At 47.0% G+C, this 23540-nt stretch overlaps 1 protein-coding gene across 1 annotated transcript in view; it reads left to right on the top strand.

Moving 5' to 3' along the window:
* Otoa (otoancorin) overlaps positions 1-23540 on the top strand; it is an 84223-nt gene that overhangs the window by 27084 nt on the left and 33599 nt on the right. Inside the window, exons 11-16 of the mRNA XM_057778734.1 lie at positions 5207-5307; positions 8847-8986; positions 13449-13572; positions 16895-17110; positions 21260-21427; positions 21933-22076. Of these exons, the coding sequence (XP_057634717.1) occupies positions 5207-5307; positions 8847-8986; positions 13449-13572; positions 16895-17110; positions 21260-21427; positions 21933-22076 (893 nt within the window). The remainder of the gene's footprint in view (positions 1-5206; positions 5308-8846; positions 8987-13448; positions 13573-16894; positions 17111-21259; positions 21428-21932; positions 22077-23540) is intronic.

The raw sequence follows: 23540 nt of genomic DNA, 5'->3' as shown, positions 1-23540 counted from the left end.
CTGTCTTACAAGTGACCTCTCATCCCTGTTCTGTGGTGACATCTTCCATTTGCTGACAGCCTTTAGAGTGGGATTGCAAATTTAAAACCCATTTGTCAAATGTGGGCATTAGCCGGGTGTGATGGTACACACTCTTAAGCCCAGCACTTGGGAGGCAGAGGCAGGTGGTCTTTTGTGAGTTCGAGGCCATCTTGGTCTTAAGAGTGAGTTCCAGGATACTAGGGCTACACAGAGAAACCCTGTCACAATCCTGTCCAGCAAAAAAAAGTGCTCATTGAAGTGACGTAAGATGGTTTTTGTTAGAAAAGTTTCTGTTGGTTCTTGGCAAGCAAAGCAGCGATTCCTTGGGGTGCGTTTATTTGAGGGCTATGCACTAAGACTTTTGTTATGACCTAGAGTGGCCAAGTGGAGACAGAAACCAATGCAGAGCTTCAGGTTTTTCTTTTTTCTTTGTGTGTGTTTGTTTGTGTGCAGAGGTCAGAGGTCAGCCTCAACTGTTGCACCTTAGATGGTCAGCATTGCTGTTTGAGACAGGCTCTCTTACTGAGACCTGAGACTCGCCAGCTGGGTGTGCTAGCTGGTCAGCAACCCCCATGGATCTGTCTGTCTCTACTTCTCCAAACTGGAATTCCAAGCCCGTCTACCACAGCAGGCTTTTTGTTGTTGTTTTAGTTGTTGTTGTTTTGAGATAGGGTCTCATTCTGTAGCTTTGACTGGCTTGGAACTCACAGACCTCACAGACTTCAAAGTCATGGAGATCTGTATTTTTCTTCCCCTCCCACCAGTGCTGGGTTTAAAGGTATGTGCTACCATGCCTGGCATGGTTTTATTTCCTTAATGGGTTCTGGGTCTTCTTGTTTGCTTGACAAGTGCTTTACTAATGTGTGATCAGGTGTGTCTGCGTTGAACGTGAGCAGACTTTACACTTGTTGCTGCTCCCTGAACAATGTGACTATTAGCATAACAGGCTCGTTGTGCTCAGGGTTATAAATGATCAGAGGATGATGTAAAGTGTCGGTGGAGATGTGTGTTGATCACGTGCAAACGCTAGCCCATTTATATAAGGGACCAGAACAGCTAAGGATTTGGGTACCGAGGGCGTCCTAGGCACATGGTTCTAGGGGCATTGTTTGGTGTACAGAGGGAGAAGAGAGGGAGAGAGAAAGAAAAGAGACGAGAGAAGAAGAAATGAGGGAAGGGCAGAAAGAGAGAAGAGAGGATCTTAGATACTGGTAGCTGTTATGAGGAAGATAAAGTGGATAAATGCCATCAGACAGGTGACTGATTCAGACTAGAACAGGGCCGGCAAAGGCCTTTCTACAGCGCTTTAACAGAAAAGGAAATAGGGCTGGGGAGATGGCTCAGGGGGTAAAGCGCCCAGGTAAATAGCAGGTGAGCATGGCAGCCTGTTTGGAATCACAGCCTGCAGGAGGTGGAGGCGGAGCATCCTGGAGGAAGCTGGTGAGCTAGAGTAGCCAAGTCGGTGAGTTCTGAGTTCAAGGGAGAGACCCTGCTAAACATCTAAGGGGAGAGTGATCAAGGACAACACCTACATTCAGCCTCCGGCCTTCACATGCATACACATGTGTCCACACTCATAAACACTCATACACACAGGTACATCATACACACATACCCACCCTAAAATTAGTACTTATTTTAGCCATTTGAATATATAGAAGACACCGCACCGTGAAAGCAGTCATAGCTGATGGATGAACGAGGGCCTGAATCCCAGTAAAACTCTGTATGGACAGTGGTATTTGAATTAATATAATGTTCATGTGCTACCAAACATTAGTGCTTTTTAATTTGCCTTTCAATCATATAAAAACTGTTCTTGGTTTTCAGACTATATAAAAACAGATGGTGGCCTGAGTTTGTCCCATGGTTGGCTGAGATTGGTCAATCTCTGAACTAAGAAATCAGGGAAGACCTTTCCGGTAGATGCCATCTGGATTAAGTCCAAGATGAGGAGATTGACTCTGTCATGTGAGGTTCAGGGAGGGAGGACATCCAAGGGCGAGGGACACAGACACATACAAAGGTTTTGGAGTGCGAATGAGCTCAGTGTGTTGAGAAGACAGAAGAAGCCAACAGCTGGAGCACAGGATATGCGACTTGTCTTTTCCTGGAATTAATCTCTGAGACTCCTGTGGGAGCAACTTTAAACAGCATACAATCAATGTCTTAAATACATGGGTGAGTTCCCTCTAGCCCTGGCCTCACAGTACACAGCATTGAGGAGGTCACTCAAGTCTTTATTGTCAGTTTAGTTAAGAACTGATTTTCCTGCTAGAATCCCTGTGTGCAGCAAGTCCCATTATTAAATTACAGTGAATTCAGATTCACTCTGTTTGGACCTTGTATTCTTTTAGCTCATGAACTTCCCAGAGGTGATAGACTGAACTCTGACTATTAAAATACTCCATGCTTGGGTATCATGGCTCTGCCTAAATGCAGCCCTTGCTTTGTAATTGGTTGAGAAAAGGCCAATTCAGACTGGATGTTGGTGGATATTGTGCCTCTATGGCCACGCTTTCCTTCAATAGCCTTCCCAGATGTCAATGGTGACATCTACAGACTTCAATATTTTAAAACATTTATATATGTATGTAGGGTGTGTGTGTGTGTGCGTGTGTGTGTGTGTGTGATAGCTAGAGGTAGTAGACATCAGATGTCTTCCTCAATCACTTTCCACTTTGTTATTTTGAGACAGGGTCTCTTACTGAACCTGGAGCTCACTGATTGGCTAGACTAGCGGGCCAATAAGCGCTAGGGATTCCCTTAAATCCTCATTGCCACCACTGGCATGCTGGGGTCACAGATGTGTGCTTCTATGGATGCTAGGGATGCAGACTCAGGACCCTTTACCAGCTCAGTCATCTTCCTAGCCCCCAACTCCCATACCTCTGATGCCTGAGCTTAAGGAGATGACAATATTCTGTGAATCAGCCCAGAAAGAGGTGACTTGTCTATCTCATTTAGACCTTGTCAGGGTCCACATCTCCCCAAACAGCTCTTGGTGACAGATTTATATGCTCTCATTTCTTTCTTTTCTCCAAATGCTACCAATGCAATGCTGTGTGTAACATCTATATCAAACGCCTGGGATGAGGCAACCCCAGCCAGTTCCAGTTTATTGAAATCTGATGTTAGATCCTTGCTTGACTGGTCTCAAAGTCCTATTGATATGTCACAGATGGGGGATTTCAAATACCAGAACACAGAGATTCCTCTGGGAGTTGCAAAGAGAAAGAGAGAGAGAGATTGTTCCAGCTAAGGAGATAAAGGAAGGCTTCAGTTAGTTTTGATAGCACAACCTGTAATCCCAGCTACTTGGGAGGCTGAGGCAGAAGGATAGCAAGTTCAAGACCAGCCCAGGCAACTGAGTAAGACCTTGTAAGTGAAAACAGGGTGGGGAGAGTTCTTAGTGGTAGAGCCCTTGCCTGGCATGTGTGACGCCTTGGATTCAAACCCTAGTATCATGGTAAAAAAAACAAAAACAAAGCCAAAGAGCTGGGAGATGGCTCAGTTGGTAAAGTGCTTGCCTGGCAAGCATGAAGACCCGAGGTTAATCCCCAGAGTCCATGTGGTTATAGTGTCTGTGTGTTATAGTGTGCTTATAGTGTCTGTGCCGGGAGGTGACAGGTAAAACCTTGGGGCTCTCTGGCCAGCCAGCCTAGCCTATTCTGTGAGTTCTAGGCAAGTGAGAGACCTCATTTAGAAAAGCAAACAAGCAAACAATCCCCAAAACAAAAATAAAAAAAAGAAGTTGGTAGTACATGAGAAATGGCTCCTAAAACACACACACACACACACACACACACACACACACACACCCCAAAAGGCTTCAAGGAAAAAGAAAATTTGAACCCAGCTTTGAAGGTAGGTAAAAATTAAGGAAAGATATCCCAGGCAAGCAGAGATCCTGGGGGCACTTGGGGTACATGCAGGGAATCTTGGTTTTGCTCAAATATAGTAATGTGCTGGTAAAAAGGATGACAACCTGCTAGTTATTACTAACTAGGTTAAAGTAAAGGTAGTAATAAAAGAGAGTCAAACATATGTTAAGATGTCAGATTATTGACTAAAGAATTGAGCTCAAAATAAATCACTTTATTTTCTGGTCTCAAGTATTAAAAAAAAAATCTGAATACCTACCAAGTTCCAGGTAATGTTGATGATCTGATTTGGGGACCACATAGTCGAGTGGCAAGTCTCAGGTGCTGGCTCTCTGTGGCTGTGGCCTGTGTGTAGTGTGTGGTCTCACGGGTGGGACTCAATACATGGTGGCTGAATAAATGAAAGAAAGACACAGGAGTTCTGACATCAAAGATCCCCGCAAGTCATGTGATACAAGTGCACATGGACGTATGTGGAGGCCAGGGTCAGAGCTGGGTGTTTCCCTCAATCACTTTCCACCCTATTAGTTTGTTTAAAAAGGTTTATTTTATTTGTGTGTGTGTGTGTCTGTCTCTGTTTGTGTGTGTCTGTGGAGGCCAGAAGAGAGTGTCAGATGCCCTGGAGCTAGAGTTCCAGATGGTGGTGAGCCCTGCCCAACATCTTTTTTTTTTTTTTTTTTGGTTTTTGGTTTTTCGAGACAGGGTATCTCTGTAGCTTTGATGCCTGTCCCTGGAACTAGCTCTTGTAGACCAGGCTGGCCTCGAACTCCCAGAGATCCGCCTGCCTCTGCCTCCCGAGTGCTGGGATTAAAGGCGTGTGCCACCACCGCCCGGCTCGATCATATTTTTTGAGACAAATCTTTTACTGAACCTGGAACACACTAATTTGGCTAGGCTGGCTAGCAAGCTCCAGGAATCCTCCCATCCCTCCCTCTCCAGTGCTGGAATTGCAAGTGTGTATAACTGTGCTGGTGTTCCCTTTCCTTTCCTTTCCTTTCCTTTCCTTTCCTTTCCTTTCCTTTCCTTTCCTTTCCTCTCCTCTCCTCTCCTCTCCTCTCCTCTCCTCTCCTCTCCTCTCCTCTCCCCTCCCCTCCCCTCCCCTCCCCTCCCCTCCCCTCCCCTCCCCTCCTCTCCTCTCCTATTCTTTTCTTTTCTTCTTCTTTTTAAATGTGGGTTCTGGGGAATTGAACTCAGGTTCTCATTCTTATATGGTAAGTGCTTTACCAGCTGAACCACCTCGCCATTTAGAAGCTGTTATTTGTTCATTTACTTATTATTTATTTATTTCTCTCTCTTTGCAGATGGCTCAGTTTCATGGGTCAGTGCTGAAAAATTATGGATTTTGGGCAGATACATGGTTCATCTATCATTTGAAGAAATTATGAAGATCAGTTCTATAGAAGTAAGTTGGAAAAGTATATTTTTATGTTCTCATTGCTAATACACCTTGAGGGGGCATGCTCTCAAGCCCAGACTATCTCTACCTTTTAAACAAAACTCTTGGAACAAAGCCCCAGGGGTCAATGGTGGGGATGTAATCTAGCACAGAAGAGCTAAGAAGAAAAGGAACTGTGGACATATCATGGCCAACATGATATGAAGGGGACACTGACTGTGAACCAAGACTCATGTGAGGAGATTGTTATACTCAAGAAAAGCCAAGGACAACAGTGATCGAGCTTCCAGTCCCTAGAAGCCTGGGCTCAAGCCAGGGCAGCATGGATTAATGGCTGCTTCTATTAATAGTGACTTCTATTAATAGCTGCTTCAACATGAGCAATGATTAGATCTGAACTCTGGAGTTTACAGTGGAGAAATGTTTGTGGCTCGTGTTACTTAACTAACCAGTCAATTTGTCTCTTTCCTTCTGATGTTGACTCAATGACATTAAGATCCCTTGGGCATTGTGACTTTGAAATACAGTCTCTGAAGAGTGCTCCAACAGAGGTTCCTAAAGAGCAGGGGGCTGGGCCCCATCAAAACAACAACAAAAAGCACATGGGCCTTGTCTCTCACCTTGCATCAAGTGACCGCCTTCTTCAGAAAGCGGCCCACCCAACAGTGTTTGGTTGTTAGAAACCTAGGAAGGACTTGGTTCCTCTTGAATCATCGTATGCAGGGTGTACCTATGTGAGCATGACGGTGCACACCCCATGGTGCCTGTCTGAGGGCCAGAGGAAAGCTTTTAGAACTTGTTCTTTTCTTCCAAGATGGATTCAAGGGATTGAACTGAAGCTTGCATGGCCAGCACCTTTGCCTGCTGAGCTATTTCGCCAGCCCTGGTTCCTCTCCTTTACCTAGGAGGCTAGGAGCCCCTCAGACATTTTTGCTGTTTTGCTTGGGTCTTTGAAGCAACCCTGTCACCCCTTTCCCTCTTTATTCTCTCAAAGCTGAGCGAATTTTCAGGAAGTAGTCATAGTTAAATTCTCAGAAATTCGAGCTCTTGGGGGATTTCTAAGATCAGGCAACCCTGGGCAACTTCTTGTGACTTACAAATATGGAGAAGTGGGGAGGGGGTTATATACGGTCAAAGGGGATAATCCTCAAGGGAGGGGTTTTAAGATCACCTTTCTTTCCATATGGGCTTTGTGTGTGTTTGTGGTGTGTGCCAGTGTGTGTGTATGTGTGTAATTACATTTGTACCTGTGTGCAGGAGGGTGTGTAGGTCAAAGTCAACATCAGGTGTCTCTTCCTTGATTGCTCTCTGTGTATTTTTAAAAATTACTGTTTTGCTATTTTTGTTTGTATGAGTGCTTTGCCCGCATTTCTATCTATGTGTCTGGTGCTCATGGAGGCCAGATGAGAGCATCAGATCCCCTGGAACTGAAGTTCCAGATGGTTGTGAGCCGTTATGTGCACGCTGGGAATTGAACCTGGGTCCCCTGGAAGAGCAGCCAGTGCTCTCAACTGCTAAGCCTTCTCTTCAGCCTACTTTGTTTATTGAGACAGGGTGTCTAGCAGAGCCCAGGGCTGCTCCTTCCGGCTAGCATAGCTAACCAGCTTGACCCTGGAATCTCCTGTCTCTGCCTCTGGAGTGCTGGGGTACAGGGGGCTGCCATTTCCATTTGACTCTTTATGTGGGTTCTGGGGATCTGAACCTTTCCCTCATGCTTGGACTTTATCCACCGAGCTATTTCCCCAGTCCACTGAGCACTTTTTAAAATCTAGAATCAGAGCAGAACAACATCCAAAAAGCAAAGTCACTTATAAGAAGGAGGTCAAACCACAGTGAGTCCTATTGTAGCATGCTAGTGCAATAGCCTTGGACATGCAGACGAAATGGAGCAGGAGTAGAGTCGGGACAATACACTGAGCACTATATGTAACGTAGACCGCATTTTGTATCTTGCAAAGAGAACAAATGTTCTGTCTTCTATCGCAGGGCCATCTATAACCATGTTCATCCATTTCAAAAATAATTTCCTCTTTTCAAAGCAGGAAACTTGTGGGTTGCCTTGTTTGTACCCAGCACAATAAGTCTAGGGCCACAGGTGGAACCACTAGCTTTAAAACCCGTCAGCCTCTGGAATGTTAAAAAGCAACACCTTCCTGTCCAGCCTGGGAGTGTGCAACTGCAATTCCTTCCCCAGGACTGAAAAAGTACCAGTGAGGATACAGACAAGAAGGAAGCCTTAATGCGGAGCGTGCTAGGGCACGCCTTTAATCTTGGCACCTGCGAGGCAGAGGCAGGCGGGTCTCTGTGAGTTCGAGGACAGCCTGGTCCACAGAGTGAGGCCCTATCTCAAAACAAAAAATCCCCCTCCCAAACTAGTTCTCCCATATAAACCAGGTACACTACTCCTGGCTATTTACCTGAAAGCCTCCAGGTCAGCGGGTCACAGAGACCCGTGTCCATCGGTGTCCCTTGCAGCCTCCAGGTCAGCGGGTCACAGAGACCCGTGTCCATCGGTGTCCCTTGCAGCACTCCCCAACAGCTAAGAGATGGATGGAGCCACCTAGATGCCGAGCAGGAAAGGAGTGGATGAGGAAAACATAATAAATCGCATAATAAAGCAATTGGCTAAACATACTCTCTGTGCACAATGGAACTTATCATCCTATCATCTTTGTTTATTTGAAATTAGTGCGGTTTTTACTTTTTAATGCTATTTTTATTAATTCCTTAAGAACTTTATACGTGGCATTTTGAATATATTCACCCCCTATATCCTCCCACCCACACAACGTTGAGATCTCTTTTTTTTTTCTTTCTTTCTTTTCTCCCTGAGTCCAGTTTTACACAATGGAAATTTTCAGCCTTGGAGAATGAAGTTATGTTATTTGCAGGAAATGAATGCAACTGGAGATAATCGTATCAAGCTAATTAAGTCAGTCTCAGGAAGACAGATATGCTTTCTCTCACTTGTGGGTCCCAGATTTTATACAGATACATAAAACCTCATGTGTATATAAGGCACGGGAGCAGCAGTGAAATGTTTAGGGGGAAAACGGGGCTAACAAGATGGTGGGGGGAGGTGGGAAGGGAATGTGGAGAGAATGCTCAACAGGTGATATACACTCATATAAATATCTTTGTGTGCATAGTGCTGTTTATAGTGAGTATATACACTGAACATTAAAAAATAATAATAGGCTGGGAAGTGGTGGCACACGCCTTTAATCCCCGCACTTGGGAGGCAGAGGCAGGCGGATCTCTGTAAGTCCGAGGCCAGCCTGGTCTACAAGAACTAGTTCCAGGACAGGCTCCAAAGCTATAGAGAAACCCTGTCTCGAAAAACCAAAGAGAAAAAAGAAAAACAAATAAACAAAACAAAACAAATAATAATAATAATGATAATAAAAGAAAAGAAAGTAATTTGAGGACTGGAAGCATAACCATATGGCTGAGATAGGCACAGTATGGACCACCAGGATGGATTTCCCCTGGGCCAACTGACTGTCCTCATTAACCTCACCTATCTTCCCATTCTTGTCCACCAGATTGGGCTGTTTATCAGCTATGACAACGCCACCAAGCAGCTGGACACGGTGTATGATGTCACCCCTGAACTGGCTCAGGCATTTCTGGAGAGGATCCGCTGCTCCAGCTTTGACATGAGGAATATCTCCACCATCCACAGGCAAGGGTGGCCCTAGGCCCTTCCAATATTAGTCCAGGGGTTGGGGAGATGGCTCAGTTAATAAAGCAATTGGCTAATGAGCGTGAGGGTCTGAATTAGGAACCACAGCACCCAGGTAAAAAGCTAAGTGTGTCAGCATGTACCTCAATTCCTTCACCGAGGGAGGATACCAGATAGAGATGGGATGATCCTGGGAGCTGGCACCAGCTAGGCTTGGTAACTGATGGACTCAAGGTTCGCTGAGAGATCCTGTCTCCAATCAGTAAGTTGGAGGGAGATTTAGGAAGACACTTGATGTCATCCTGTGGCCTCCACATGGATACACATATGATGAGGATGCATGCATATGCACACAGATACATGCACACACACTTCCTCAAAGCACATATTCAGTGTTAAGTACCAGCTACCTGGAGTGACTATAAATCCAGGGTTCCCTGATATAGCCCCACACTTCTCTGTGCAAGTGAAGAGAGGGGTTTGCTCCCAAGGGCTCATCACCCTTCATTTGGAAAGGGAAAGAGGGCAAATCCTTGAGCATCTCCTGGAGGTCAGGCATTTTCTGACACCTCTCCTATGCTTCTTCCAGCCCTGAGCTCAAGCTAGGCCATCTTCACTAGTCAGGGCACCACTGTATGGTGAATAGGCGTGTCTATTAGGTTGGGGCAAGTGTTGGAGGCAGCTGGTAGGTTCCCATGTTCGAGAGAATCCCTTGTATCAGGTGGTCATCTGGGGAGTTGCTGGATGATGTCACTTATAGAATCTAGTCTTGGCACCAAGATCCTCATCGTTAGCCATTTCCAGGCAGGGGTGCCTTATCCTGGAGGAAGGCAGGGGGTCAGGCAGGGGAGGAGGTGGTGAGGACCTTCTGTTCTAGTTTGGGTTTTGTTGCTTTGATAATTGCCCAGAGCAAGTTGGTGGCTTATCACATCTTACAACTTGTAATTCATCACTGAAGGAAGCCATGGCAGGAACCTGGAGGCAGGAACTGATGCAGAGACATGGAGAATGCTGCCTGCTGCCTTTGTTTCCCCTGGCTTGCTCAGTCAGTCTGCTTTCTTAGACCAACCAGGACTATCTGCCCAGGGATGGCACCACCCATAGTAGACTGGACCCTCCCACATCAATCATTAATCAGGAAGATGCCCCTTGACATGCCCACAGGCCAGTCTGATGAAGACATCTCACAATTGTAGTTTCTTCTTCTGACATGACCCAAGCTTTTGTCAACTTGGCAAAAACTCACCAGCACACAATCTTCTCTCCATCCTCTCAGGGTCTTTGGTGTCATACCCTGAACCTTAAAATCTTTTGGATGAATCCTTCTAGAATGGGTGTTCTTCTAGAACCATGTCATAGCCTTCCCTGTCCATACTAAATTCCACCTATTAGCATGGATCCTATTTTACTATGTTATGCATGAATGTGCGTGTGTGTGCGCACGCATGTGCACGTGCGCGCACACACACACACTGACCTGGCACTAACCTGATAATTAAGGACAGGGATCCAGTGCCAGACTTCTTGCAGGTTGTGACCTTGGCCACATCTTATCACCTCCCTGTGCCTTTCTTTATCCGTGTGTAAAATGGGAGACAGAAATCACCCTGCCTTATCACCTTCTCTCAAAGATACATATCTGACACATTGCATGTGCTCGATAAATGGAATTTTTTACTAAAATTAACAAAGTTGTGTTTACTTATGGTGTATAGTATAGAGTGCTGGTTAATTTTTGTCACTGTGGCAAAATACCCAAGGGAACCAACTTAAAGTAGCAAAGGTTGCTTTGGCTCATGGTTTTGAAAGGTTTCTGTCCGTGGTTGCTTGGCCCTGTAGCTTTTGGGTTTGGTAGAGGTGACATTGATACATCATCATGGAAGCAAGTGACAGGGCAAAACTGCTCACCTCGTGGCATCCAGGAAGCAGAGGTGTGTGTGTGTGTGTGTGTATGTGTGTTGGGGGGGGATGAATGTATCAGGGCAAAACATGCCCTTCCCAGTTACCTACTTCTAGCAAGGCCCTGCCTGCCAATGTCTTCACCACCCCCTGTAAAGCCATGCATCTATCAATGGCTAACATGTTGAGGAAATGTGAGCCCCTGTGATTTAGCCATCTCCCAAAAATCCCATCTCTGAGCACTGCTGTGCTGAGGACCAGATCTGCAACATACAAACCTTTGAGGGACATTCAAGATTGAAACTGCAGGGTTGGGGAGATGGCTCAGTGGGTAAAGACACCAGCGATACAAAGGTGAAGACCCGAGCTCAAATCTCAGCACCCACATAAAAAATGAATGTAGTGTGAGCATCTGTAATCCTAGCTCTTCTCTGGAGAGACAGGGGACGTAGAGGCAGGAGAATCCCCAGATGTGTGTGGGTCAGCAAGCCTGGCATAAGCATATACATCCATGAAATGCATCCATGACCGTGGTCTTAACAATGTGGAAGGTGAGGACTAACCCAGGAGGTTATATTTCCACCTTCTCACGCTGTGACACTCACATCTGAATTCACACACGAGTGTGCACAACCCATGCTCACACATGTCCCTCCCCATGAATAAATACCATATTTATAGATTGTAGACTGGTATACATACATGTGTTTTATATGGGTGGTGAGAATGCTTAGAACCTAGTCTGAGCAGTGTTTTCTGTTGTTCGCTATAGTCGCCATGATCTCCGGTACTTACTCCTCTTATCTAACTGAAACTTTGTGTCTGTTCACGGGGCTCCCCCCAGTTCCTGTAGCCACCACCCTACTCTTTCTATAGCTTAGTGATCTCCTGTGTCTGTGGCAGACTACGCCAATGTCTCCAAGAAGGTTGAATCAGGCTGCTTAGAGGCAACCAGCTGGTCAGGCCATGTTGAGCTGGATAGTCTTTGTGGAATCGCTAAGAACATTTGCTAATGAGTGAGTTCTTCTTAGTATCTGCCAGGAAGACTCATCACTGGGCCTGCCTGGCCTTACTTTACTTCCAGTCACCCTCATTCCTTCATCGTCATAGTTCCCGTGATGCACTGTGTTGAGAAAAGCAAACCCAGCCACTAAGAGTTCAGAGAGACAGGCTCATCCTGTACCGTAGCCCACCAAATATCTCACAGAACTGGCCTTCAGACTCTAGTTGGCCAGAGTCTACGCTCTCAACCACTAGCTATAATGCTCCCAGCAAGACTGGAGTTTGCATTCCTCCACTATTCTATTTCTCTTCTTTTCAGGTGGTAAAGCATCCTGAGCCTAGAGCTGTCACTCAGGGTGGACAATTTTATATTTCTAGGTTGAAATGGGGGAGGGAGATCTTTGGCGTCTACCTTTCCCGTATGTTTCTCCTCCTAGGAGATGAGGTGGCTTAGCTGGATGGGTCTAGATTTAAGTTCCAGGCTCTATTGCTTGCTTTTGGACAAGTCCCCTGATCTCTCTGGATCTCATTCTGATTTTCTGTGAAATGGGGCTGTATTAGTTACTTTTCTTGTTCCTGTGATAAATTCCTGACAGAAGTAACATAAAGGAGAGTTGAATTCTGGCCCACAGTTTCAGAGGGGAAAGCCCATCACGGCGAGGAAAGCATGGAGGTGGGGCGTGAGGCTGCAGGTCTTTACCTCATGATTGACCAGGAAACTGAAAACAAGATCGTAACAAGACCAGGCTATAAACTCTCCACTGTCTGCTCCCAGTGAGCTACTGCCTCCACTGTCTGTCTGCTCCCAGTAAGCCACTCCCTCCACTGTCTGTCTGCTCCCTGTGATCCACCCCCTCCACTGTCTGTTCCCTGTGAGCCACCTCCTCCACTGTCTGTCTGCTCCCTGTGATCCACCTCCTCCACTGTCGTATGCTCCCTGTGAGCCACCTCCTCCACTGTCTGTCTGCTCCCTGTGATCCACCCCCTCCACTGTCTGTTCCCTGTGAGCCACCTCCTCCACTGTCGTATGCTCCCTGTGATCCACCCCCTCCACTGTCTGTCTGCTCCCTGTGATCCACCCCCTCCACTGTCTGTTCCCTGTGAGCCACCTCCTCCACTGTCTGTCTGCTCCCTGTGAGCCACCTCCTCCACTGTCGTATGCTCCCTGTGATCCACCCCCTCCACTGTCTGTTCCCTGTGAGCCACCTCCTCCACTGTCTGTCTGCTCCCTGTGAGCCACCTCCTCCACTGTCTGTCTGCTCCCTGTGAGCCACCTCCTCCACTGTCGTATGCTCCCTGTGATCCACCCCCTCCAGCCATCATTGCCACCAGCTGGGGATCAGGCATTCAAACACGTGAGCCTGGGGGTGACATTCCACATTTAACCCATGTCAGGGTCTAATGAAAACTAGTCTGTGGGGTTATTGAGAGGTAAGGATCCAGGTAGGGGGGCACAGGACGAAGCAGGTGAGCGAGGATCACTGCGAGGACATGACTTTCATGGTCTGGACTGCTCTTGGCCCTGAGCAACCCCACCAGCCTCCCTTATCTTCTCACACAGGTTGGGGCTGTTGGTTTGTTTCTATGATGATCTGGAGCTGCTGGACGCCACCCTGGCCCAAGTCCTTCTCCACCAGATGCTCAAGTGCAGCCGCCTCCAGGGCTTCCAGGCTGGCATCCAGAAGGTACAGATGAGAGGCGGGCCCCTGGGGCCTCCTCAGCCTCAGTTTCACCAGTTTGCCTGGCCTTTGAGTCAGACCTGGCAGATGGCATGGTCAGTCCTGGAGGAGAGGAGCATAGGAAGTAATTACAAAAAAACAGTGTAGAGGAAACATGGGTGTGTTGAACACAATCAGAACACCCGTGGTCAACTGAAATGAAGGGTGGTCCGGGAATCTCAGCATCTGTACTGAGCACAGCCCGGGGATCTTGAGGGCAGGTCTGCTCCAAGGTCCAGGGTGAGGCTGACAATGCTGACAAGAGGCTGAAGGACAGACCATGCAATTGGAGGTCAAGGGACTCCACAGGAGAAAAGGCTCTGTCAGGCGCCACGCCAGGGACTGATGTTATTGGTCTAGGGACGTGGCCTGGGCATGCCAGATGTCTAAATAATTTCAGAGGCCCAGGATGGTGGCACAGACTTGTGATCCAAGCTGCTTGGTAGTCTGACGCAGGAGTGTCACAAATTCAGGGTCAGCCTGACTAAGACGCTGTCTCAAAATTAAAAACAAACAAACATGGAAATGGTTTAGGGATGTAGCTCAGTGGTACAATCCTTGCATACATTGTGTGGGTCCTTAAGTTTAACCCTGAGAATCGGAGGGGCAAAAAACAGCCGCCAGGGCAAGGGCCAAGCTGAAAATGCAAGTTTGATCCCCAGAACCCACATGGAGGCAGCAGAGAACTGACCTTGCAAGTTGTTCCCGGGCTGCCACATGAGTGCTGTGGTACACGAGCGACCTACTTCGCCATGAATGAATGAATGAATTGAAGAAATGAAAGCCTCCAGATGATCCCAGTGCAGGCAGGATGAGGAGCCCTGAAAGAGTGTGTTATTCACAGAGCTCTGGTCAAATTAGCAAATGCAGAGCCCCCTCCCCCCCCCCCCCGCATTCCCCCATCCCCTTCTCTCTCTCTCTCTCTCTCTCTCTCTCTCTCTCTCTCTCTCTCTCTCTCTCTCTGTTTATTTGTTTATTTTCAGTGAAGTCTAGTTATGGATCCCTGGCTGGCCGTGAATTTGCTGTCCTCCTGCCTCAGTCACCTGAGTGCTGGGATTTCAAGCCTGTGTTACCTAATATCTACCTTTTATTTCTGTTTTTCCCATTCAAATTTCAGATCGCTCTTTTCTTAATTAAGCAATTAGAACCACCACATTACAACACTATTAAAAGGAAGTCTTGGTAAAGGCAGCAGTAATTCCACAGCAGTTATTCACACATATTTCCAAATACCTGGCTACATTTGGCCTCTCCCAACCATGGCCATCTATTTGCCAAGGTCTATTTTCGTGCTCAAGGAAAAATTCTTAAGCTCAAGCAAAAATAAGAAAATCGTTGTAATTTTTGACCAGAGAGAGAGAGAGACACCTTTGGCCAAGAAGAAAGACAAAAGCAATTAGACATGGGGTGAGGTGGGGGTGGGAGGTGTGGGGGGTGAAGGGGGGCAGGGGGGCGGGCTTCGGGTTGGGGGGCACAGGGAGCTCGGCAATTTGCAGACTTGAAGGCTCAGGGGTCTCCTTAAAGAGCACACCGCTGCGTTCTGCGCTACAGCTGACTCCTCGGGTCTGGTCCTGGCCTGGAACTGGGCATTTCCAGCCACCCTGCGATACTGCTGTTGCTTGGGACCAGGTTTGAGAGCCACCTCCTTCTGAGGCCTGGGAACAGCCCAGCGGGTGGCGGGAGTCTGCTGAAGTGAGAGCCTGAACGGGTTTCTTCCTTTTAGCTCTGCTGCCTCCCAGTGGCAATTTCAAGACTGCAGCTACAAGGGTTACGCATGCGTGACTGAAATGTGGTTTATAGAAACTCAAGTGTTAAAACAGGTTGCTATCCTCATGCTTTGCATTTATTTATTATTTTTACTTATTTCTTTATTGTGTGTGTGCGTATTTATGTGTCAGAGAATACTTGAGAGTCAGTTCTTTTTATCCACCTTGTGGGGTCTAGGGATCCAGCTGAGGTCATGAGGCTTGGTGGCCAAGTACCTCCACCTGCTGAAGCTCCTCACTAGCCTCTCATTATTATTATTTTTATTATCATCATCATTTTTATTATTTATATTTATTATAATAAATTATAATTATTATTTTACAGAAACCATGATATAGTTGGTGAGTTTATTGCCTTCCTTACCAGAGAGGAATTCTTGACTGTAATTAGGGAAGTGTATTACAATAAAAATAATCATTAAGACAATCTTAGAAGCCAGGCTGTGATGGCACACGCCTTTAATTCCAGCACTTGGGACACAGAGGCAGGCGAATCTCTGTGAGTTCAAGGCCAGCCTGGTCTATAGAGCGAGTTCAGGGATAGCCAAAGCTACATAGCAAAATCCTGCCTTAAAAAACTAAAAAGAAACAAACAAACAATAAACAAAAAAAACAACCAAACCCAAAACAACAACAAAAAACTAAAAAGAAGACAATCTTAGAAGCATGCAGACATGTGAAAATATAAAGCCCTAAGTCGTTCTGTTTGTATTATAAATCTGTTGGCTCTTCACACTGTATATTTCTAAAGGCATAGGACCAGTGGAAAGATAGACATGTCCTTCCTTCCTCTCTTCCCTCCTTCCCTCTTTCCTTCACTCCTCCTCATTTCCTCCCCTCTCCTTTCTTCCTTTCCTTTCCAACCCTCCTTCGTTCCCTCCCTCTATTCTTCCTTCCCCCTCCCTCCCACCTTCCTTCCTCTCCCTGCTTCCTCCCCTCCCCTCATTCCTTCCTCACCCCCCCTTTCTTTCCCCTTCCCTCCTCCATCCTTTTTCCCTACCCCTTCCTTCCCACCTTTGGAAACTGTTCTATGACCAAGCCCTATGCTCATTTTTGTAATTACCTTCTTGTGTTTGGATTTTCACTTTATTTTTCTTGTATTGCTGAGAATTATTTTTATGCAGATTATGTATTACCATGAGAAAGCCCCTGGATAGTTCACAAAAGGGAAGCAACCAAATACATGGAAAAAGAGTTCAGATCACAGCAGGGAAATAGATGCCACAAAATGTGATGGAGTTACAAGGGAATAAAATTTCTCCTGCCATGCTTGGAGGTTGATTTAACAACACATTAATATTTAAATGAAACCCAAAGTGAATTTTCAGCACGTGACAGCCAGGCCTGGAGGAGACATTCTCAGGGGGACAGTCACTGTCTGGCCGTGGCCAAGAATGCCTTGCTTTGCTGTCCCTGGGCCCCACCTAGAGAGGGCGGTGCGGAGTCCTTATATCCGGATGCGGTCGGAGGGAGACACTGCCTTGCTTTCTGTCAAGGCTCAGGCCAGTTTATTATCGTTCCAGCTCAAGGCCAGCCTTCTGGACATTGCTACAGAGAACCAGACCCTCAACGAGACCCTGGGCTCTCTGTCGGATGCAGTTGTGGGTCTGAGCAGCAGGGAGCTGGAATCTCTCTCCCCCAAGGCAGTGCACAGTGCCATCTCTACCCTCAACCAGGTTACAGGCTGGAGCAGAAGCCAGATCTGCATCTTGTCTGCCAAATACTTGGCCCAGGAAAAGGTCAGCTGGAACCTTCCCCCTTCTTCAAGTGCCTGAGGGCCAGTGTGATGTTAATCAGGTTGCTGTAACAAAGATCACAGAGCTAATGGTTTAAACAACAGACTTTCCCTTTTCACAGTCCTCGGAAGCCTCATTTTAAGGTCTGTTGTTTTGGCTTGTGGACAACAGCCATCTTTCTATGTATTTATGTGAACTCCATGACAGCAGCTTGTCTGTCTGTCTGTCTCTTGGTGAGTACATGTGTGCTTATATATGAAGATATGAGTGGAGGCTACAAGAATGTTGAAATGTCTTCTTTAAGCGTTTCTCTACCTTATGTTATTGAGACAGGTTCTCACATTGAACCCAGCGCTTGCCATTTTAGCTGGACTGGCCAGGCAGTTGTGGGTCAGACAGAATGCTTGTGGCCTCCCCCAAAATCCATTTGCTGATTCCTAACCCCTTTGTGATGGTATTGGGTTGCAATGAGGTGATGTGATAGCTTGGTTAGTTTTATATCAACTTGACACAAGCTAGAGTCATTTGGAAAGACGGACTCTCAATTGAGAAAATGCCTCTGTTGGCCTATAGGCAAGTCTGTCTGGTAATTTCTTCTTTTTCTTTTTTTAATATTTATTTATTTATTATGTATACAATATTCTTTCTGTGTGTATGCCAGAAGAGGGCACCAGATCTCATTACAGATGGTTGTGAGTCACCATGTGGTTGCTGGGAATTGAACTCAGGACCTTTGGAAGAACAGGCAATGCTCTTAACCTCTGAGCCAGCTCTCCAGCCCTGTCTGGTAATTTCTTGATTGATGATCGATGTGGGAGGGCCCAGCCCACTGTGGGTAGTACTGATAGTACTGGCCAGGCAGTTGTGGGGCAGCAAGCCCCAAGGATCCACCTGTCTCTGCTTCCCATCACAAATGCTGGAGTTATAGGCTAACTGCCCTGGTCATCTTTTTATGTGTGTCCAAACTTAGGGTCCTCATGTTCATGTAGAAATTCCTTTGCCTGCTGAAATCTATCTCCCAGCCCTGTTTTCTTTTCTGGTAAAGGCATTAATTCTAACAGTTCAGGGCCCTGTCTAACTTTAATTATCTCATGACTTAGGGTTTCTATTTCTGTGGTAAAATACATTACCGGAACCAACTTGGGAGGAAAAGGTTTATCTGGCTTACAGTAACAACCCATCATCAGGAGAAGCAAAGGCAGGAACCTGGAGACAGGGACTGATGTAGAAGCTGTGGGGGATGCTTCTCACTGGCTTGCTCCCCAGAGCTTGCTCAGCCTGCTTTCTTATACAACTCAAGACTACCTTCCTATAGGCAGTACTACCCACAGTCCGTCTTTCCAAATGGCTCTAGCTTGTGTCAAGTTGATGTAAAACTAACCAAGCTATCACATCACCTCATTGTAACCCAATACCATCACACAGGAGTTAGGAGTCAGATAATGGATTTTGGGGGAGGCCACAAACATTCTGTCTGTATCCGTCAGCCATGGGCACGTCCAGCAGAAGCAACTCTACAGAAGTGTAGAGGAAGTGACCGGGGTTTGAATCTTTGCTCTGTCGTCTACTTGTTGTGTGACATTAGGCAATAGCTTAATTTTTTAAAAATATTTATTTATTTATTATGTATACAATATTCTGTCTGTGTGTATGCCTGCAGGCCAGAAGAGGGCACCAGACCCCATTACAGATGGTTGTGAGCCACCATGTGTTTTCTGGGAATTGAACTCAGGACCTTTGGAAGAGGAGGCAATGCTCTTAACCTCTGAGCCATCTCTCCAGCCCCAATAGCTTAATTTCTTTCTGCCCTAGTGCCCCTGTTTTAAGATGGGGCTAAGACTAGCTCCTTCCTCACGACACTGCTGCGGATTACTTGAGCAGTGCCCAGGGAGACACAGGGCATCAGGAACGTAACAGGCTGTGAGCTCTTTGAGGGAGCCTCTACGGAACCATGGACACTTGCAGGACAACCCCCCCTCCCCTCCCCAGGATTTGCTCCTTTGTTTCAAGGCTGTCCACGCACTTCCTAGCATGCATGAGAGCAGAATTTTCATGGCGGTGACAGCCAGCTACCCGAGAGAAACAGACGAAAGGAGGCAAGCCTTACTCGGCTTTGCGGAGTTAGAGGTTTCAGTCTGTGGTCAGCTGGCTCTCTAGCTCTGAGTTTGAGGCCACGCAAAACATCACGGCTGAAAGACTGTGTGGAAGGAAGTGCAGATTGTTCATCTCTTGGTGGCCAGGAAGCTAAAGTTCCCTGAAAATGTTCTAAAAAGCATGTTCAGAGCTTTATTTACCTCTTAGGTGTCTCTGAACAGGTTGGAAGGCAAGATTACCCATCACACTGGTGTCAGGAGTGATGCTATTTTGTCTCAGTCCCGGGCTGTAGAGAGGGCAGGAGCCTTGGTCCACACTGCAGCTGCCTTCTTATGGTATGTGTGGGGAGAGTTTTCTCCATGTTGGGTTCAGTTAAAAAGGCTGCAGGCCCCAAAGACTTGGTTCTTAAGCACTTAGGTATCCCAATCTTTCTCGTTAACACTCCTAGTCACTCCCTAGGATGTCAACTGGCTCTTGACAGTTGGATTGGAGCAAATTCCAGTATGAAAATAATAGCAAACATTTATGGAGTGCTTATTGTATGCTGGGCTCTATTTTAAGTGGGTTAATCGCTTAGTTTTCCTATCATCCTATTGGTCTTGTGGTATTAACAACTTTTATCTCTGAGGTTATTCACGTAGGGCACAGAGAATGTAGAGATTGAGTTGCCAAAGTTATAGCGGAAGGCAAACATAAAGGGCAAAGTTCAAGGCGTCTGCTATGGAGTCTGCTTGTGAATGCACCAAGGCCATTGTACTGGCTAGTTTTAGTTTTCTGTCAACTTGACAGAAGCTGGAGTCATCAGAGAGGAGGGACCCTCAATTAAGAAAATGCCTCTTTAGGATCTGGCTATAATCTGGCTTGTAGGGCACTTTCTTAATTAATAATTGATGGGAGAGGGCCCGGCCCACTGTGGGTGGTACCATCCCTGGGCAGGTGGTTTAGAAGAAGCAGGCTGAGCGAGCCATGGGGAACAAGCCAGTCAGCAGCGGTCCTCCATGACCTCTGCATCAGCTCCTGCCTCCAGCTTACTGCTCTATTTGAGTTCCTGCTCTGAATTCCTTCCATGATGGACTACAATGTGGAAGTGTAAGCCAAATAAACCCTTTCCTCGCCAACTTGGTTTTTGGTCATGGAGTTTCATTATGGCAATGGTAACTCCAGTGAAGACAACCATGGTTCACTCATGTTCACTTTTGTACTTAAGGCCAAGGCCAGCATTTGTTTCTTTCCTCTAAGTTCACGATGACGTCATTTTGACACTCTGAAGACCTTGGCTTTTCTGAACCTTGATGGAGGTTCTGGGGGTCTATGATGACATTTTCTGTGCAAATAATTCCAGGAAGCAGAGGGAGATGGTTGCAGTTCCATTGCTGTCCTGTGTAGCGAGGAGCTGCGGGCAGGCCTGCTTTTTGTCCCACCCAGCTCCCTCATGGCTAGCCTAGCCCCCGAAATAACAACACACAAATTGTATTCTTTTAAACATTGCTTGGCCCATTAGCTCTAGCCTCTTCTTGGCTAGCTCTCATATCTTGACTAACCCATTTCTAATAATCTGTGTAGCCCCACAATGTGGTGGCTTACCGGGAAGGATCCTAGCCTACCGTCTAGGGTCGGAGAATCATGGCAACTGCCTCACTTCCCTTCTTCCCAGCATTCTGTTCTGTTTACTCCACCTTCCTAATTTTCTGTCCTATCAAAGGGCCAAGGCAGTTTCTTTATTAACCAATGAAAGTAACACATAGACAGATGACCCTCCTCCATCAGTCCTGGACAAAGAAGCTGGTCTCTTGCCTAGTGTCAAATACCAAAACCAAAAGCCCATTAATGGCCCAGTGATTACTTTTTTATGTTCATATGTACGTGCAAAGGATAGCAGTCCCCACCAGAGAACTTACCATGGTCTCACATTTTGTATTTAACTCTCTTTCTTGATAAAGAACAGTCACGTGTGTAGCATCCACCTTGCTCCCCTTTGGCTATCGTCCATCCCAGTACCTGCAGGTTGGCCTAGAAATGTCTGAGAGAGCATGGTTCTCACAACTGCTTCTCTGCCAGGTGCTGTCCTTCTACAGCGCCAGCCAGATGGGCATGCTGCTCACAGGGGTCAGCACAGAAGCCTTCTACAACATGGACCACAAGGACCTCTGGCAGGTCCTGAGAAGCCCTGTTTGCCAGCATGTGTCTGGTCTGTCCCCTGCCCAGCAGCAAGCTATCCTCAGGAAGGTGAGTGGTGACTGTCTGATCCTTAGCCACGTGGCTTACAGAGTGTGTGCTTTACAGAGTCTGGCAATACACGATGACTTTGGGCTGTTCATTTTGGCTGGGGTTATCCCAGCTGTTGGTGTGTGGGGTGTTCTGAATCCAGAAGACAGCCCTTGGCGGTGCGTCTTCCCTTGTGGATAGAATGCCTTTAACCACGCTACCCTCTCCTCAGATCCCTTTGCTTTTCTAGCTAGTTTTCCAAACATGAGCTATGGACAGGAGCTGTTCATATTCCATCTCCAACAGTGGGTTTTAGAGCTACACAGACTCGGGTTTGAGTCACACTGACCAGCTTCCAACTGACCAATTTTAAGCCTCGGTTTGATCACTTGTAAAACGGGGGTAGTAACCATCCCTACTTCATGCGATTGCTAAGCAGATCAAGTAAGTTTTATGGCCTGGGAAGCAGTGTCTAGACACACTCAGAAGTCGGTCTGTGCTCTGTTTTTCCTCTCAATTTTGGCAGCTGATGGAAGCAGAAGATGCCGCTGCTTCCGGCCTTGTGGAGGTGCCCAGAGTTCTGTTCAAGGAAGTGTCTCTCTCTGATCTGTGGAAAGGATCCCGGCTCAACGCTACAGTCCTGAAGGAGAAGGAGCTGCGGAGGAGCCAGGTAGGACTGCAGGGCTCCCAGATCAACTTTGCATTTCCTTCTGTGATGTGGAGAGTGGAACCCAGGGCCTCCCACAGACAGGCGAGCGCGTTTCCGCCGAGTTACACGGCCAACTCCGAACACGCACTTCTCAGTTTGTTTTGATGGGAATGGTCTGTTTAAGGTCAGATTGAAAAGACACTCTATTCTCGTTGTTGAGCCCAGGAAGCAAAGCCGTGTGTGGTAAGAAGGTAGACAAGGCGTGAGGATGAATCCTGACTGCCATTTATTAGCTGCGGGGAAGGGGCTTCTCCTCACATGGCTCCAGCTGTCTCGTGTGCAAAATGAGGATGATTATAGGCAACAATGGTGACACAGGACACCCAGCCCGAGAGAAGCATGCTATATATGTTACCGCCGCTATGTGTTTATGGGTAGACATCGTCAGCATCTGGGCTGCTTGAAAAGTCTACTGAGACTGCTCCCTGGCCACAGGACTGTCCCCGACTTTCTGTTGAGTTAGTCACGCTCCTCTTCATTTGCTTATGAAGTGATCTATTTTGCCTGTTGCACGTGTGTGTGGGGAATGTATGTGTGTGTGTGTTTGTGTGTGTGCACGCATGTGTGCGTGCATGCGTGTGTAGGCCAGAACTCAACCTCAGGTGTCTTTCTTGGACACCATTTACTGGACCTTTTGAGACAGACTCAGTTCTCACTAGAGCTTGCTGATTTAGTTAGACTGGCTGTCTGGGGAGCCCTGGGGATCTCCTCTGTCTTCACACTTCCAGTGTAACCACACGTTGCTTCCTTTTGTGGGTTCTAGGGATCAAGTCCATGTCCTCATGCTTGTGTGGAAAGTGTTTTATTGACTGAGCCCAGTGATCACTTCTAAAACCTCTCTCTCTCCCTCTTTCTCTCTGTGTATGTGTATGTGTGTGTGTATGTGTGTGTGGTGCCATGGTGTGTGCATGTGCTGATCAGAGGACAGCCCTGAGTATCAGTCTTCATTTTCTATTTTGTTTGAGACAGATCTCTTGTTGTTCACAGAGGCATACTCCAAGCTAGCTGGCTATCTAAGTTAGGGTTTCTATTGCTGCGACAAAACACCATGACTAAAAAGCAAGTTGGAGAGGAAAGGGTTTATTTGGCCGACACTTCAGCATTGCTGTTCTTTGCTGGAGGAAGTCAGGACAGGAACTCAAACTGGGCAGGAACCTGGAGGCAGGAGCTGATGCAAAGTCCATGGAGGAATACTGCTTACTGGCTTGCTTACCATGGCTTACTCAACCTGCCTTCTTATAGAACCTAGGTCCAGCATCCCAGGGATGGCACCATCCGCCAAGGGCTGGGCCCTCTCCCATTGATCACTAAATGAGAAAATGCCTTACAGCTGGATCTCAGCTGAGGCTCCTTCCTCTCTGGTGACTCTAGCTTGTGTCAAGGTGACACACAAACCCAGCCGTTTGCAGGGATCTCCCTGTCCCT

The sequence above is a fragment of the Chionomys nivalis genome, chromosome 8 (assembly GCF_950005125.1).
Source record: "Chionomys nivalis chromosome 8, mChiNiv1.1, whole genome shotgun sequence".
Classification (NCBI taxonomy): Eukaryota; Metazoa; Chordata; class Mammalia; order Rodentia; family Cricetidae; genus Chionomys; species Chionomys nivalis.
The sequence above is the reverse complement of the archived record's forward strand: the minus strand, read 5'-3'. Positions and strand labels throughout refer to the sequence as shown.